Source organism: Onychostoma macrolepis, chromosome 22 (genome assembly GCF_012432095.1).
Source record: "Onychostoma macrolepis isolate SWU-2019 chromosome 22, ASM1243209v1, whole genome shotgun sequence".
Classification (NCBI taxonomy): domain Eukaryota; kingdom Metazoa; phylum Chordata; class Actinopteri; order Cypriniformes; family Cyprinidae; genus Onychostoma; species Onychostoma macrolepis.
Window position 1 is genome coordinate 18,689,505 of NC_081176.1, and position 18,543 is coordinate 18,708,047.

The following is an 18,543-nucleotide window of genomic DNA, read 5'->3' on the forward strand; positions in this document are numbered from 1 at the left end:
TTTCCACAACCTTTTTTTCCCCACCGGCCCATTGCTGCCATCTTTCATTGAATGGTGGATTATCAAAATAATAACTACTAGGCTTTTTTTGATGCAACAGGTCTCCACTTCACCCAGTTTGAATAAGGAGGGAAGAGCAAGTGTTACGAAGTGGCACGGTCAATTGAAAGGGAGGACAGATTTAGGCGGTTTTAAATATTCTTTAATGGTTTTAGAAAAAGAAGTTTTCCGGCCGCCCCACCTAACTGAGTTTGACTAACGTTTAGAAAAAGAGGGAGGCCGTTTAAATCAATCATAGATTCATGGATTTAGCTTTTAAGAAGTACTCTTAAAGGGGCGACAAGCCTCACCGCGTATGCATATTAAATCTATTTTGCGCCTCGTGTCCACGTGGGCATAAAATATTCACCTGACAGCGATACCACTTCCAAGCGTGATTTAATACTAATAGCCTCACGAATTAAGTTGTGGTTTCTACTTCAACATGTTCAAAGTAACTCATGCTGGAAACAGGCCCTTCGGAACAATTTTGTGAGCCGTTTGGCTTTACATCCAGCAAATGAAGAATATTAGTAACAGAGAAAAAGGTAACAAAAACAGGTACGTTTCCAGACAAACCTTTACTTTTGCACAAAGGTTGTCGAATACTAGACAAAATGTGCTTTGAATATGCAATGGAAAACCACGAACAAGCCAACAGGCCGTAAATTCAGGAGTTTATTTTCCTCACATAACTCACAACCAAGTGAAGACAACAATATGTAGTGTACTGCGTGTCTTTGGGTTTGATTAAAAACCGTCCTTATCTATGACAAAACCATTCACAGCCAGTGACAATACGGTCGTGATAACCTGATCCAGGCCTCTGTCTGATAAAGCCTCGTTCGCTGGGAAAACCAAGCCATGTGTAAGTCACACTCAGAGATCCGGTTAAGTGTTTACATTAAACGCATGTAAATCAAGCAGCCGGACGAGGTGATACACACTGCAGGTTGCACTCGTAAAGTGACTGCTCTCACATCCTTAGCGTATTTGTCAACAAGTGTCCGACTGTAACAAGCTACAAATATATCTCTCCCTCACTTTTACCTGCACTGCCTCAAGCCCAGTTCACACTGACAGCAAAAATACTGAGAAAAACACTTAAACAAAACAAATCAAAATGCACACAAAAAAATAAGACTATTTTAAACTAGCTGTTTTTAGTAAATCAAAAACATACAGCGCAACCAGTGTAGTCCAATTCACAAACAAATAATCTTAATAATACAATTACTTTAAGTGAATCAAAACCTGCAAACATCTCTTACTGAATTAACTTTAGTTACTTTAGTAAAAAGTTACTTAAGTTACTTTAGTAAATGTTATAAGTTATCATTACTTTCCATGATGGAATATTATATAAAATAATTTAAGGCAGCAAGCAAATAAATAAATAAATAAACAAACAAACAAAAACAAATAAATAGATATAATAAATAAAAAAACTTTGTTTTGCTTATTGCTTATTGTGACAAGTATAATTATATATATATATATATATAATGATATATATAACTTCATGTAATTTTTTTATAATTACACATTAATAAAATACTAGTTTTAGGCAAGAAATACATTTAAAAGTTTGCTTAAAACTTCACAGAGTAGTTTTTGGTTCTTCTGATTATAAAATTCAAATAAATAAATAAATAAAATTAATTAAATGGCAACTGAACCTCCAATTTTGGGCTTTGTTGCTCATTTTTAAAATGAATAATTTTGTAATGTACCTACAGTAGGATCGCTGTATAATTTACAGCATTAGCTGAGAGACATTGTAATTGAAATATACCTAAATGAATCGGAATTGAATTTGAACTGAATCAGATTCTAATGAGAATGAAATTGAATCAAGAGTTTGTGAATTAAAAAAAAAAAAAAAAAAAAAAATCCCAGTCCATATCCACATCGTATTAAACTCTAAAAGCTAAACTCTACTCAAATTTGTTGCATCTCCAACTTGTAAAATCGTCTGGATGCTTTGACGCTACAAATCGCTGTCAGTGTGAACGCCCCTTCATACAGAGTCCGTTCAGACTTCAGGTTCCTGCTCGTCCGGTCTAGTGTTACAAGGGGACAGTGTGGGGTGTGAAGGAAACTGGGATTTGAATGATTGTGGGAGAACTGCTGGCTGGGATAAGGAGCTTGGGGAAGAAGAGTGGTGCAGTTGGAGGAGGGTGGGGTGTTGGGACCTCACCTCTGGGTCCTGTAATGACAGGTCGATGATGGTGTGTGAATGCCGTTCGAGGGGAAGCGGTCTGCGAAGGCACAGGGCTGCTGAAACCAGACTTCTCTGACTTCTTTAATGTGGTAGGCGATGGCATCCCTGGCAAGAATGATTGATAAGTGCAATTTAATAACGCAAGGTCATGGAGATACAGGCTGGCGCAAAGGAGAGAGAGTGGATAGGAGGGTTGGGGTGGTTTGTTTGGGTGGGTGGGTGAGTGGATGGGGGTCAAGACAGCAGGGGAGACTGTGAGGCCCAGCGGGTGGCACAGGATACACTACATGGGGCCGAAGGTTGACTCCTTCCAGTGCAGCGCAAGGTCACGTGACTATGTAGTGTACTGATGTCTTGATGTCATCAAACATGCGCACTAGGCATGACTTTTCTCAAAATAAAAGTAACCGTTATTCATCTTCTGTGTAAGTTTGTGCATGTAAAAACAATTCCAATCAGACTTTCGAGGGCGAGCTTAAAGGAATATTCCGGGTTTAGTACAAGCTCATTTGATAGCACAGTATTGATCACCACTAAAAAATAATTTCCAGTTGTCCCTTGTTTTCAAAAATCCGGGCTACAGTGAGGCTCTTATATTGGAAGTAAATGGGGCCAAATTGTAATTGTTAAGATACTCAATGTATAGAGATGTAAACAATGTGACAATTTGTTAAACCCCTTAAACATAATAAGCTCAAATAATAAACTAGTTTTAACAGATGAATTAATGTGGGTGCATTTTTTTGGTTTTAATGAAAACAAGGGACAGTTGGAATTTTTCTTGTGGAAATCAACATTATGCCACAAATGCTATCAGTTGAATACAGAACCCCTAAAGAGGCATGGTGATGTGGAAATAATATACTTATATCGTTATGCTTTTGTGTTCTCTCACAAAACTTTGCGTTCCCCTGAGAAACTTTGAGGTTTATATTTGTGTTCTGTGAGAAACTTTGCATTTGCTTAAAACTTTTGCGTTCCCCAAAAACAGTTTGCGTTCACTCGCAAAACTTTGCCATTTTCCTAAGAAACTTTGTGTTCACTTGCAAAACTTTTGCATCCCCCCAAGAAACTTTGTTCACTCTCAAAAATGTGCCATTTTCCCAAGAAACTTTGCAGTTTTCCCGAGAAACTTTTCATTTGTTTGCAAAACTTTGTAATTTCCCCGAGAAACTGTGCTCACTCGCAAAACTTTCGCATCCTCCCATGAAACATTGCGCTCGCTTGCAAAACTTTTGTGTTCCCCAAGAAACTTTGCGTTCGCTTGCAAAACTTTGCCATTTTCCCAAGAACCTACATTTGTTCGCAAAACTTTGCCTTTTCCCAGAGAAAATTTGTGTTCGCTCACAAAACTTTGCCGTTTCTCCAAGAAACTTTCCATTTGTTTGCAAAACTTTGCCATTTCAACGAGAACCTTTGTGCTCAGTCGCAAAACTTTTGCATCCTCCCATGAAACATTGCGCTCACTTGCAAAACTTTCGAGTTCCCCAAGAAACTGCATTTGTTCACAAAATTTGCCATTTCCCAGAGAAACTTTGTGTTCGCTCACAAAACTTTGCCGTTTCCCAGAGAAAATTTGTGGGTTTTTTTGCAAAACTTTTGCTTTCATCCAAGAAACTTTGCATCCATTCCCAAAATGTTGTGTTGATGAAAATAATACATGGTGGGAGGACTATATTTCTACATATCGAGCGAACGCAAAGTTTTTTGAGGAAATACAATATTGCGAGAGAATGCAAAAGAATTGTGAGTGAGCACAAAGCTTCTTTGGGGAAAGCAACACTTTTGGGAGTGAATGCAAAGTTTCTCAGGGGAATACAATACTTTTGTGAAAATGCAAAAGCACTGAAATATCATTTTTCTTTCCCTGTCATTTTTTTTTCATCACCATGTCCCCTTAGGGGCTGTGTAATTGAGCGTAGCTCTGACCCGTGATATCCCTTTAAAGGACTAAAAGTTTTTCAGTTGGTTCAAATTAGTGGCGATGAGTGCGAGGTTAGTTGTTAATGGTAAAAATGGCGCCTAAAAATGTGAAAACAAAACCATAAGGCCATTTTTAAAGTATCTTATGCACCTTACCCGTGGGCTAGCGGGATGAAATGATGTAGCGATGAGCGATACAGGATGTGGTGGAGAAAAAGAAAGAGAAAGCTGAACAGACATGGAGGGAAGAGGAGTTAGGGATGCAAAGCACACAGTATTCACATTCACAGTCTGCCAGGCGGCTGTGCTTTGGCAGGGGTTAATGCGAGCAACAGTTCAGATGCACAGGCTAACATGAGCTAACTGAGAATGACTGAAGTCTGTTAGTGCATGCTCAGCCACGTTAGTTCAACTCCTCCCTCTGGCATTAGTGCTACCATACTGCCTCACTTCACTCTACCTCTCGCTCCGGGGTAAAAATAGACAGACGTGAGGGAAACCCATGGCCGATTAGCCGCTTGAGGTTAGGAATGCAAATTGATAAGAATGAACTGCAAATAGAAGGGGCAATTAGGAGGCACTGCTGGCCCATTTGTCACCCGGTCAAAGCGTTTAGTCCATTCTTCTGCACTAGGACAGGATATAAGCGCTGGTCTTATGTCTTATTTCTCCCTGAGAGCAGTCCACTCACACCCCCACCACCCCTGGAGGAACAAGTTCATCCAGACGCTAGCAAATGGCTTTAACCAGTGCAATTCAATCATGTGTGGCTAAAGCTGTATTAATGGTTTTAGCCGGTGGCCCTCACTCTCCTCACTCTGTCCACACATCTCATTCTGATTACATAGCAGCACTGGTGTGTGGGACGCCCCCCACATCCTCCGATCTTATACGGAGGCCACCGCACTTATTATGAGCCAATTATAGTTAAATGAGTCTATTTAGAGAGATTTTACATCAAATATACTGTTTATACAGGGTATTTGATGGTGCACAGAAGTAGACTAAAAGTTTTAAACTTACGGCATTTCATTCCAGAATTACGAAATTGCAAAATTGTTATGGTCAAATGTTAATTGATTACTTTAAAATTTTATACGGATTCACTTGCTAGTGCCCACCAGATTTACACTTTCTCATTGAAAAATATATATATTAAAAAATTATATAATATTTATAATATATAAAAAATAAATACACATTTGAAGGTTGAAAAAAATTAAGATTGGAGGGACAGACACTCCAAATTATATTTAAACTAATTATTATAATTATTAATACTATTTATATTATTTAGTATATTTTGTTCTGCATTATTGTTATTATTATTACAAAATTGAAATATTGCAGCACAGAATATCCTTAATATTCATAATGTTAATATTTATTAATAAAATATTTAGTGCTATTTTTCCACTGAAAATGATAATAATAATAATTTAATTATTATTAAATGGTTATTTTCATTAAATATTAAACATTAAAATATTGCAGCACAGAATATCCTAAATAAAACAATATCAATGTTAATATTAAATAATAATAATGTTTGTGTGCCTTTCCAATTAATAATACAAACAAAAAATTATAATAATATAACATTTAATAATAATAATAATAATAATAACCACACACAGCTCAAGGTGTTCCACTATCAACAAGATATATTGCAGTTATCTGCTTTATATCTAACTTGTTTTTAGATATGGGGAGGTAAAATGCGCAGGTGAATGTGTTTTGGTGCATTTTTATGTGCATGTGAGTGATTAGAAGTCATCCTTGGTTTCTCCAGCCCTCGCAGACTCCTTCCCCTTTCAGGCGCAAGAAAGAGAGAGAAAACAAGATGGAAAGAAAGACAGCATCTCTTCCCAGCATCAATGACCATTAGAGATTGGATTTGATATCTAAAAGGGTCACTTCAGGGCACGGAAAGGTCAATGAAGAGGTCAATGAAACCAGGAGGAGATGGTTACTACTTCAATACGAATATGATAAAAGATTTTAAGGAAGAAGCCATCAAGCACATTTAGCACAGCTTACCAATATTTTCCAGTCTTCATTCATCACACACACACACACCGAGTGCAAAAATTCCCCATTCAGCTGTTCTCGTTTTCTCCTCACACTCACAAGTTCAGCACATAATGCTTCAGAAGATCAATTTCAATGAGTACGCTGACAGTGGTGGAAGACAGAGCGGAGTGGAAACATACGGTGTCATTGGGACGGACTCATCAGATGAACGTGGAGCCCAGAGTAACCCAAACACTACTCACCCGAGACCATGACATAGATGAGAGAGAGTCGATGACAGAATAACAGACAGAAAGTAGTGGAAAAGAGAAGGGAACGAAGGATAATAGGATGAGAGGACAAACATGGGGTTAAGTCACACACATAACACTCACTCACTGTCATAGGCCGCTGGAAAGCATCAAAAGAACATTAGCTATCGCAATATTAGCTATTGCTAATGCTTCTTAAGTACATCAACACTTTAGGCATTAATATTTTACCTTGCCTGTCTAGTTAAAGCAATCATTCAAGTTTAGCACCAAATTCGGCTTCATTAGCAGTTAGCTTGTCGCGCGAGAACTATATTTCTTTAGCGCTAATTTGGATTTTTTTTATATTTTTGCTTATCTGAAGTCACTTTCATTGCCTGTCCATCATTTTGCATGTTCAGAGGGCAGTTAAAGTCAATCCATTAAGTTTAACACCAAATTCAATTTCATTAGCAGTTAGCTTGTCGCGCAAGAATGCTACAGTATTCTGTTAGCGTTCATTTTGACTTATCAATATTTTAGGTAATCTGAAGTCACTTTGATTGCGTGTCCATCGTTAGCACTTAGCTTGTCGCTAAATTCACTTTCACTATCAGGTAGCTTGTTGTCAGAATGCTATTTTGTTAATGTTTGTTTTAATTCATCTCAGATTACGTGTTGCTGGCCTCTTGATCCAGCTTTCATAAGTTTCAACAGTTGTAGGGCGGAGTTTTGGAGAAAGGGGCGTGTCTTAATTCATGTGGTTTTGTGGAAGTACGGGAACGATTAACATCATTATTAAACGATTATTTCAAAATTTGAGAAGAACATTTTTTAATTCAAATATGATATGATAATTTGCAACATCCAGCCCTAGATAGCTTTTGTTTGTTGCTGGTCTAAGGTGGTCTACCAAACCTATCTAGCCTGACCAACATGGTCTACTGGGTCAAAATGAGGTCCATCAGACAATGGTCCATCTGGACCAACTAATGACCACGTTTGGACCAGCTAGACACCATATAGGAAGCTGCATTCTTTGACTGAGCTCTGGATGTGGTTCTGAGGGGGGATATTTTGGTGCCTGTAGAGCGGGGAAGTCCAAAGAGAAAACAGAATGAAACCTGTGGGCTGGCGGACAGTTGGCTTTGATTGTGTGTGTGCAAGTGTCTGTGTTTGCTGTGGACGGGGTCTGATGTCTCGGAGTGAGTAATGAACACTTGAAAAGGTTCTGTCAGTTGGAATCAAAGCCCGGCCGTAGTCAGCACTTTCCCTTCCGAGGCGTTATTACACACAGGGTACCGGTCCTGGCCCGATTCTCCTCTTCCCTCCCTTCCTCCTTCCTCAAGTCTGACAAATTGACGGAACCCAGACGGGCGAGGAGGCAATTCTGTATTGAGTGCGTCTCTCTGCTGCTCTCCATCGCTCTCGTCCTGTAGCGCTCCCTCCGTCCCCTTCGGCACATCAATCAGCGCTGGCCCGGCTGAAGTCGGCAGTGAATCTACCCAAACTAGTCTCGACACACACTTACTACAATTTACAGGTGGACTATTAATTATTCAAAATATAGATATAAGTACTGCTGTCTTGAATGCTCTTTTATGATGCAAGTAATTACCACAAGGAAACTGAAGACACAAAGGTCTGTTAATCTTAATGTTCTACCTTCCTCCTTCCCCCCCTTACAATAAAAGTTTATTTTTTGAAAAATGCAATATGTAATATATTTTTACATTTAATAATTTGAGTAAAAAAAAAAAAAAAATTATTCCAGATATATATTTACATTTACATTTAGTCATATATATAATATATAGTATATAATAATATTAAAATATTATTACTATTATTATATACGATGAATATTATTAAGAGTGAACACATACATTCACACACACACACACACACACACTTGTAATAATGAATTACTATGCTAAATTATATATTAATTATAGTAGAAACACACACAGACAAATATTATGAATTATATGTTATATTTATTAATTGTTATATATATATATATATATATATATATATATATATATAATTATATATAATAAAACTATAATATATTTTGTATATTTTTCATATAATTCATATTAAATCTAAAATATTAAAAATATTATTACTATTATTATATATGTTAAATATTATATTAATGTTTAAATATTTTATACAGAGAATACACACACATACACGTAATATTAGTATTATTATAAGTGTACACACACACACACGCTTATACTAATCTTATGAATTACTATGCTAAATTATATATTATATTAGAAAAACATTATATATTTCACTACTTTTTAATCACACAGACAAATATTATGAATTATATGTTATATTTATTAATTGTTTTATATATATATATATATATATATATATATACACATTTATTTCATAATATTAACTTAATAAATTGTTACGTTATATATTAACTATAGTGAATTTTTTTAGTTATATATATTTCATTTAATTATACATATAATTTTTGATCACTATATATATATATATATATATATATATATATATATATATATATATATATATATATATTTATAATTAATCTTTAATTTTTACATTTTACTATTCAGCATTTATTTTAATTAAATATACATATTTTAACTATTTTAATCACACTGTTAACTACCAAAAAGTATTAAGACTTCAATAAAAAGAAAGATTAAGACTTTTAATTACATACTTTTGATGTTAAATAATACAGTTTATTAAAAATATTTATTAAAGTGGTTTTAGATTTTAAAACAATAAATAAATAAAAAGATGAATTTTCGAATGGCTTGTAAATGTTTATTTTTCGAGTAGGTGGTGAGAGGTCATAGGAGTATGACTGTGGTTCTCTATCTGTGCTGACACTCAGTTACGTGCGGCGAGAAGAATGATGGGTAGACGTCACCCCGGGGCCCCTACAGCGTTCCTATCACCTGACACCCGCTACCTGAGCCATGACAAGCACGCTGCTGCCACGGACATACTTTCAAAAGGCTGGCTAATTTTAAACACATAGCAAACGTCTGTGCTATCAAATAAAGATAGAAGCAGCCCACACACACACACATATATAAACACAAACACACATCCAACATTCATGGAAAGGGACACAAATCAAACAGATGGCAGGCATAACAAGCTCGAGATGTCACAGTTGTTTTGTCGTTCAACACCACGGCTGAAAAATGGATGAAAGTCGCTGATTGGACGAGAAATGTGATCCTGTCATGGGCGAGCAAGTGATCGGGAGGTCAAATCGCACTCACTTTCTCTCTCACCCTCTTGGTTTACTCACACATTCCCTCTCACATTCGAGCAAACACACACTGGAACAGACTCTCGCTTACTTGGTGACGATGCAACTGTGAAAAGCACTTAATAGTGAGACACAACTCTAAATCAATAGCTCCTCTCCGTATTCCCTACTTGTATTGCCTTTTTCCACCTTTAAATGTAATAGGGATGTGCCAGAAATGTGGACTAGTCAACTAATCATCCAATAACCAAGTATTTGGTTAGTGAGCTAAAATAAGTGAGTTCATCTAGAACCTTTTTCTTTTATTTTGTAGATTTAATATACAGTGCAAGTGATTTAAAGCGGATGAATTTAGAGGTTACTTATTTATTTATATAAAAATAAATATAAAAAGTTAAAATAATATAAAATAAATGAAATTATATATGTATAAAATATAAAATAATATTAATATTATAAATATATATACTATATATATATAGTAAACAGATATATATTCATAAATATGATAAAATTGTTATTTATACAAAAACAAATATATATATATATATATATATATATATATATATACATACGCACACACAAAATATTTTAAAATATTTATGCATATAAAATGTTTTAAATTAATTAAAATAAATTATAAGAATTAAATATGTAATATTTAAATAAGAATAAATATATATAATAAAATATAAATAATTATAAGTAATTCTACTAAAATATTTACAAAATACATAAAATAAATAGAAATTACATGAAATTAATATCAATTTAATATACACACATACACACAAAATATAAAACAAAAATATGTATGTATTTTAAAAATGTAAATAAATAAATTAAAATAAATTATAAGAATTAAATATGTAATATATCAATAAGAACACACATTATATGTGTGTGTGTGCATATATATATATACACACATACATATATTAGGGGTGGAACGGTTCGCGGAAAAAAATCGAACCGTACGGTTCTCCACACACGGTTCGGCACACGCTAGGATTGCGGTTCAACTGACAACGCATCTGTAATATGGTTTGGCTAATGTATGCTTCTGTTGATGGATGCGCATTCTGGCTTCCCAGTACAACAGCAGCGATGAAAAAAAAAAAAAGTGGACAAACCATTCACTCTTGTTCAATGCGAGTGCGGTATGCTGGAATATGAGCATTTATTCCGTCATCACCCGGGTGCTGATAGCGCGCGCACAGGTGAGACCTGAACAGCACAAGTTGATATCTGTGTTTAAACTAAACTCGTAAGCTTTGCCAGTTTATACATTTAAGAGGCAGAGGATGCAAGCTCGCGCGCACAGTGAGAAGATTTGTGCGTGCGCGCAAACCCGTGCCTCAGAAAGCGCAAATATTAAGCTCTCTCTGAAGTATTGTGTTTGAATGGACAAATTCACACAAAAATTATGTCAAAATGCCCGTCTTGATAAGCCAGCTGAACGTACAGTATCAGTGCATTCTCTTAAAGTGACAGTACTTTCTTAATATTAATCAAACAGCAACAATCAAACATTGAATCGCTTTTGTAACTTTAATAAAGATTAATCTTTAATTTATACAGTCAAATATGCAATGTTATTTTACATTTGATTACTTTATTCAATTTCTGTACCTAAAAACTAATGCTATCCTACCTAAAAAAAAAAAAAACCTGAAAATCACTGTTTATTTTATTTGTATCTCTACTCTATTGTATTATTCTTATTTTCTTTATTTTTATTTGACAGTATAGTTTTTCCCTAAACATACCGAACCGTACCGAAACCGTGACTCTAAAACCGCGATACAAACCGAACCGTGAAAAAGTTGAACTGCTCCACCCCTAATATATATATATATATATATATATATATATATATATATATATATATATAAAATATAATACAAATATTAATAATTAATTTAACTAAAATATTTACGAAATACATAAAATAAATAGAAATTATATCAAATGAATATCAATTTAAATCATGAATCAAATGTAAAAAATTATACAGGACTTCCGTCCAAATAGAAAATACATACTTTTGCACATCCCTAATATAATTATCACAATTTTTCCAAACATTGCGTCCTCAAAAACACAAAGACACACCACTTTAACGCAAACATTTCCAGATGTACCGTTTATGGATATGGATGAAGTCATGCACACATACAAATCATAGGGATATCATGGGACAGGGGGTGCATGTCGTTTCAAGGGGGACAAAAACATTCTCCAGGTTCTGTTCCTTCTGTGGGGGAAAAGCAGGTGGGGGGAAGAAAATCGTCTGAAGAAAACAACAACAAAAAAGGTACGAAACAACAACGACGACGACGACAACAAAACTAGACGGCACAATGGACGAGCTCCTTTTTTTGGGTGGAGAGGGAAGGTGAAGTGTGGAAGGGTGACAACATTGATGTAGCTTTACCTTGTCTTGAGATGAACGAACTAGCTAGCGAGCCACGCAGTTTATATCCAGCTTTGAAAGACAAGGAAGGAGGAGAAAGAAACAAGGAGGGACAAAAGAACAAAAAAGGCAGGGTGAATAAGAGGTGTAGAAGCAAATGTGCAATAAGTCAGCAGTTCAACCATTCATGTCAGATATGATGTGTCCAGAACCTGCCGGACAGCCACACGCTCAGATCACACACACACACACACACACACACACACACACACACACACACACACACAGGCGACATCTTAGGGTTTTCTGTTTTGGATGTTCCTCACTTCTGTCACTGTCTGACTGTATTCTTCTATAGATCTGTAACTGAAACCACACGTCTGTTGTTATCGACGGACAAAGGATCTGGGAATATTCCCATTATGATGTCAAAAAGTGAGGCAGGATTACAGGACGGAAATCAGCTGATGTATTGGGAGAATAAACACTAAATTAAAATAAATAAATGTATTTCATAATTATTTTAATAAAATATCTAAAATAATAAACTATATATATATATATATATATATATATATATATATATATATATAATATTATATGTATATAATATTATATATTATATGTATATAATATTTTAAATATTACTTTGTATTTTATACATACAGATTTATTATTATTATTATTATTATTATTATTATTATTTATTTTATATTATTTTAATTAAAATTAATGTGTGTGTATATATATATATATATATATATATGTATGTACATGTATATGTATGTATATGTATGTAAGATAAAGAAAAAGATTGAAATACTGACAATTAAAACTGGAACTCAAATTACTTTATGACATTTGTTTATGAACATTACATTTAGGTTGTTACTAAAAAGACACCGTTTTTTTTCTGCCACTCTTAAGTCTATTGTAGAAATTACATAACTTGTAGTCTAAACTGAATTATGAATGAATGACTGTTATAAACTATTGTATATCACAGAAACAGTCAAAAAGACTCATGAGCAGGTCCGTACTGACTCCACAGATAGCCCTGTGAATTTTTATGAAATATAAAAAAATGTAATACAACATTACATTCAAATATGAAATATAATATTAATGTAAAATAATAATATATAATAATAAAAATAATACATTAAATAATATTTAATAATAATGTATATTATTTATATAAATACTAGTGCTGTCAAGCGATTAATCACATCTAAAATAAACGATGCGATTTTAGATGCGATTAATCGCGATTAATCGTTTGACAGCACTAATAAATACAAAAATATTCTATAATATAGCATACAAATATTACATAAACATTTTCCAATATTTAATTATTAGATTTTTAACTACATTTATCATGTTAAAATCCATTTACATGTTTGGAATTTCACATATTTCCTCGAAAAATATGTGTGGAACGTGTAAAAACTGAGTCCTCGATTTGAATCAGTCTAACAAATCTTTTCTGACTCTCTAAAACTGGTACTAAATACCTTTTGGAACTTATCAAATGTACTAAAAGAATCATTAAACGGATCATTAATGTACAAGAACCTTCAAGTGGAATGATTCCCTGCTGGGGCTCTGTCCTGATCTGGCAGTAATATGCAACGTGTGTTTACTCTCTATCTCTGTCCACTATGCAGCGTCTATTTCTAATATCGAGGGCATGCGAGACTTGATTGAAGACGCTTTGGAGCGGGACAGATTTACAGTCCTCTGTGCTCTGTGGCAATGCGGCGAGGTTCACAGGACACACGTACACACTCCAGGATGATTCAGCACTCAAACCCACATGCATACGGGACCCTTCGTACATTGTTAGCATCATTAGTATACACATGGATGTGAAGTTAAATGAGTCTGTATCTACAAGCCATCTACGGTTAACGTCTGAGTTGGACTGAGGGGGGCAGACGGCGGAAATCTTTCGGAAAGAAAAACAAATGAGGTGCCATTTGAGTTAGAGGGTGCCATCTCCGAAATGTCATACCCGGAGAGACGGATCAGAGATGCTGAAAATCCCCAAAAAAACAGAAGAAGAAGAAGAAGAAGAAGAAACAGAAATAATCCCCACACAGCTGTTGCTGTCCCACAACCAGCGCACAGCACAGGATGCACAAACACACACACACACACACACACACACACACAGCAGATCTGATCACTCGCTCTCCACCCGCAACCCCACAGTGTGTGAGAGTGTGAATATGTGTGTGTGTGTGTGTGTGTGTGAGCGCCGGGGGAGGCTGGCTTTCAGGGTGGACGGTTACCTGGCTCTACTTCATGCCAGCTGCTGGCTTGGCTGCCGCTTCCAGGCGAGCGTCCCTGACCTGGGTAGTAGGACTCCTCTCCCGGGCTGTCCACCTCATCCTCCATGCATTTGATACGCTTTGCAGAACTGTGCGACGAAAGACAGATAGAAAGAGGGTGGATGAGTAAAATCGAACGCATTTCATTCTGCAAATGTATGTTTTTTTTTCTCCTAACTTGCTTCGTTTGGCCAATGTGATCATTCAGATTGAGATAAATGCTATAGGCAGCATTAAAGTGCATTCAGAAAGCATTTAATGTCTTAATGCGATGTGTTTTAGGGACGAGGCTTGATTTTACTGGATAATAAAAAATGTGCTATGATATCATTTCTTAATATTGTTTTTTCCCATCAACACTACGGAGGACAAAGTGTGACACATTAAAAACTACTATATGTATATAGTTTGCCATACTAAAAAAAACATGTATTTTATTAAAGAGATCAATAAATGTGTTTATTGATGTCTTTTAACAAATTAAATAATAAAATATATGAAAATAAACTAATATCAATAAATGCAGTCTACATATAAAAATAGAAAATACCCAAATTCTGCCATACTAAGAACACATTTTATTTTAAAACAATCTATATATCTATCTATCTATCTATCTATCTATCTATCTATCTATCTATCTATATATATATATATATAAATTTGTAAAAATAAATTAAATCATAAAATATATGAAAATAAATGTCAATAAATACTTTCTATAAATAAGAATATAAAATACAAAATACAGTATACAAAATATAAATATATCAACAAAATGTTTAAAATGTAAAAATTAATTCATTAATTTTTACATTTTGTGATATGTATTTATTGCAATATTTCATGAAATGTGTGTATATGTATATGTTTATGTATATTAGATATAGATAGATAGATAGATAGATAGATAGATAGATAGATAGATAGATATTTATTAACATAATAAATCAATGAAATCAATCAATAAATAACTGGACTTGATATACATATCATATACAATAAGTTTGATATAAATGAATATGTAATGAATTACTTATTTACTTATCTTTATCAGTGGAAAAGTTATCTCAGAGGAGAAGAAACTTATATTTTGGTACAAAATTATTAAAAACTTATTTTTAGACTAATTATAGACATTTTAACAAGTTAAATAGTAAAATTTAATTTTCATATTGACTATACAACATATTTATTCAATTCAAAAAAGTGGACAGCAAAGACGTGTTCAAGGCTATTCAGACACACACACACTCAAGAAGTGAGGAGTCACTGGAGGCTGGTGTTCATGTGTGTGTGAGTTATCTGCTGTAAGCTGAGCTCTGACATTTATTTGTTAATGTAAGGCCTACTGGTGTTTTTCACTCATAATCGCTTAATTAGTTTCTAGCATGCAGCCACACACAGGGTCCTTATTCCAGATGTTTGCTTTGGCAGGCCTGGCTGAAGAGGCCACTGAAGCATGTGGGCAGACGCACACATGTACACACACACAGATGTATTTGACCGCACACACATGGACTCCAAAGCTAGAGAGCTAGTGCTCTAAACTACATTTTTGTGCATCAAAAGCACATATGATGTCCAAAAATACTCTAACGAGCACATTCTGCAATATTCAACAAATCTGTTTAACAGAAATGGCTAAAATGAACATACACGATGATTGTTGTATTTTTAAATGCACATGTTAAATATTAGCACAACTGTTTATGTACGTTTGTATGCGTGTGGATTTTAGGTATGCTGCGTTATGTAAAATTGACAGTGAAATTTGGCCCATAAGTGAAATCACAGTGAGCATTTATATGTTGCATTTCAGCTGTGCACACACACATCCAAAAATACACACATCTGTCCACACACGGGGCGCCACGTAGTGCGGTTTTACATCGGGGAGCAGTATGTGTGTGCGACTGGCCTGTAGGCTGAGCGGGTGGCGGAGGGAGAAGGTTCCAGGTGGACACACATATGCTGGAAGCTTGTGTAGCTCAGACTCCTGCAGCCTCTTCGAACGCTCAGCCAACACATCAATCTCTGCCTCGGCTGATTAATTAAGACTCAGAGTGAAGGAGAGAGAGAGTGTGTGCATGTGTGTCTTTCCAGTGCATACCTGCTAGAAGAAGTGCTGGGTAGGGGGCGCCTCATGGCCCCAGGGCTCATACTGTAGTAGGAAGAGCTGTCCAAGTCTGCCAACGAAAAGTTGGGCCCCGTCCCTGCCGCGATGGGGGCTGCCACAAACAGAAAAGAGAACAAATATCAATACCTGAGAACAAAAACAGTCTTAAGCATCACATTTTGAAGCAGTTCATCTTAATTTCCATGGCTGAATTACAAGTAAAGTTTGACTTGGTTCACTTGACCGCCATTTTGGCTGTGTAACAAGCTCACTTTTTAATTTGAAAACAGCAATAAAATCTGACAACTGTATCATAAACATTGCTGATTTAGCTCACGCTAAACACATTTTCATGTTAGTCCAGCTAAAAAAAACAGAACAATAGAATGATAAAAAGATAAAACAATAGAACGATAGATAGATAGAGAGAGATAGGATGATCAATACTCAAATAGAATGATAGAATGAACGATAGAACGATAGATCGATAGATAGATAGATAGATAGATAGATAGATAGATAGATAGATAGATAGATAGATAGATAGATAGATAGATAGATAGATAGATAGATAGATAGATAGATAGAACTATAGATAGAACTATAGATAGAACGATAGATAGATAGATAGATAGATAGATAGATAGATAGATAGATAGATAGATAGATAGATAGATAGATAGATAGATAGATAGATAGATAGATAGATAGATAGATAGATAGATAGGATGATGAATGGTCAAATAGAATGATAGAATGAGCGATAGAGCGATAGAGCGATAGAACGATAGATCGATAGATAGATAGATAGATAGATAGATAGATAGATAGATAGATAGATAGATAGATAGATAGATAGATAGATAGATAGATAGATAGATAGATAGATAAACAGACAGACAGACAGAGCGATAGATAGATAGATAGATAGACAGACAGACAGACAGACAGACAGACAGACAGAGCAATAGATAGATAGACAGAAAGACAGAGAGACAGTACAGATAGAACGATAGATATATAGATAGATAGGATGATCAAAGGTCAAATAAAATGATAGAATGAACGACAGAACGATAGACAGACAGAGCGATAGATAGACAGACAGAGACAGACAGACACAGACAGACAGACAGAGCGATAGATAGATAGATAGATAGATAGATAGATAGATAGATAGATAGATAGATAGATAGATAGATAGATAGATAGAACGATAGAACGATAGAACGATAGATAGAACGATACATAGAACGATAGATAGATAGATAGATAGATAGATAGATAGATAGATAGATAGATAGATAAATGATAGATAGGATGATCAATAGTCAAATAGCATGACAGAATGAACGATAGAACGATAGATAGACAGAGAGACAGACAGAGCAATAGATAGATTTAATAAATACGCTATAAAAAAAAGCTAATACTCTGTACAGTTCTTCTTCCTGTCATTCAAATTCTACTTCCTGTTGGGTGTGTCCAATTAAGTTTAATTCAAACTTTTTATTTTTTCAACAAAAGAAAAAAATAAGTCAACTGACATTTGCTTATCTTACTGAAACACTTGTGCTGGTTACAAAACTTTCCTCCCTGAGCGAGTCGCCTCAAGCTGCAAATCCCCCCGTGCCCCTTTCTGTAGGTCATCGGTGAGCAGTGCTCTATCAAACGCCTTTGTCATACAGTACATAAAGCCGTGATGCCTCTTTATATTCATGGTGACTGAGACCACTATTTTTTGATGAGGACAGCACGAATGTGTAAGAGAGCGGCCCTGGTCCTGCATACCTAATAGGCCAGGCCCAAGCGGAGAGAGAGAGATGTATGTATGTGGAGGGGGGGAGTCGGGCGGACGACAGCGTGGAAGACTGTGATAGACACGGTAATGGGCTGCCTAATTAACATTGGAAGAGGACACGGCTAAAGGGGCAAGTTGGACCAAGGG

At 35.2% G+C, this 18,543-nt stretch overlaps 1 protein-coding gene across 9 annotated transcripts in view; it reads right to left on the reverse strand.

The window, feature by feature from the left end:
- The window catches only part of nfia (nuclear factor I/A), a 191,692-nt gene that overhangs the window by 46,738 nt on the left and 126,411 nt on the right, over positions 1-18,543 (reverse strand). For 5 of the 9 annotated variants that reach the window (XR_009268314.1, XR_009268312.1, XR_009268315.1 and 2 more), the window contains 3 exons: positions 16,590-16,707; positions 14,438-14,565; positions 2,240-2,368 (listed from right to left, as the gene is read on the reverse strand). Coding sequence is in view for 1 of the 9 variants with exons in the window: in XM_058760168.1 (XP_058616151.1) it covers positions 2,240-2,368; positions 14,438-14,565; positions 16,590-16,707 (375 nt within the window). In the remaining 8 variants the exon portion in view is untranslated. Of the gene's footprint in view, positions 1-2,239; positions 2,369-12,161; positions 12,213-14,437; positions 14,566-16,589; positions 16,708-18,543 lie in introns of all 9 variants that reach the window. The other 4 variants (XR_009268317.1, XR_009268319.1, XR_009268318.1 and 1 more) reach the window with 2 other exon arrangements.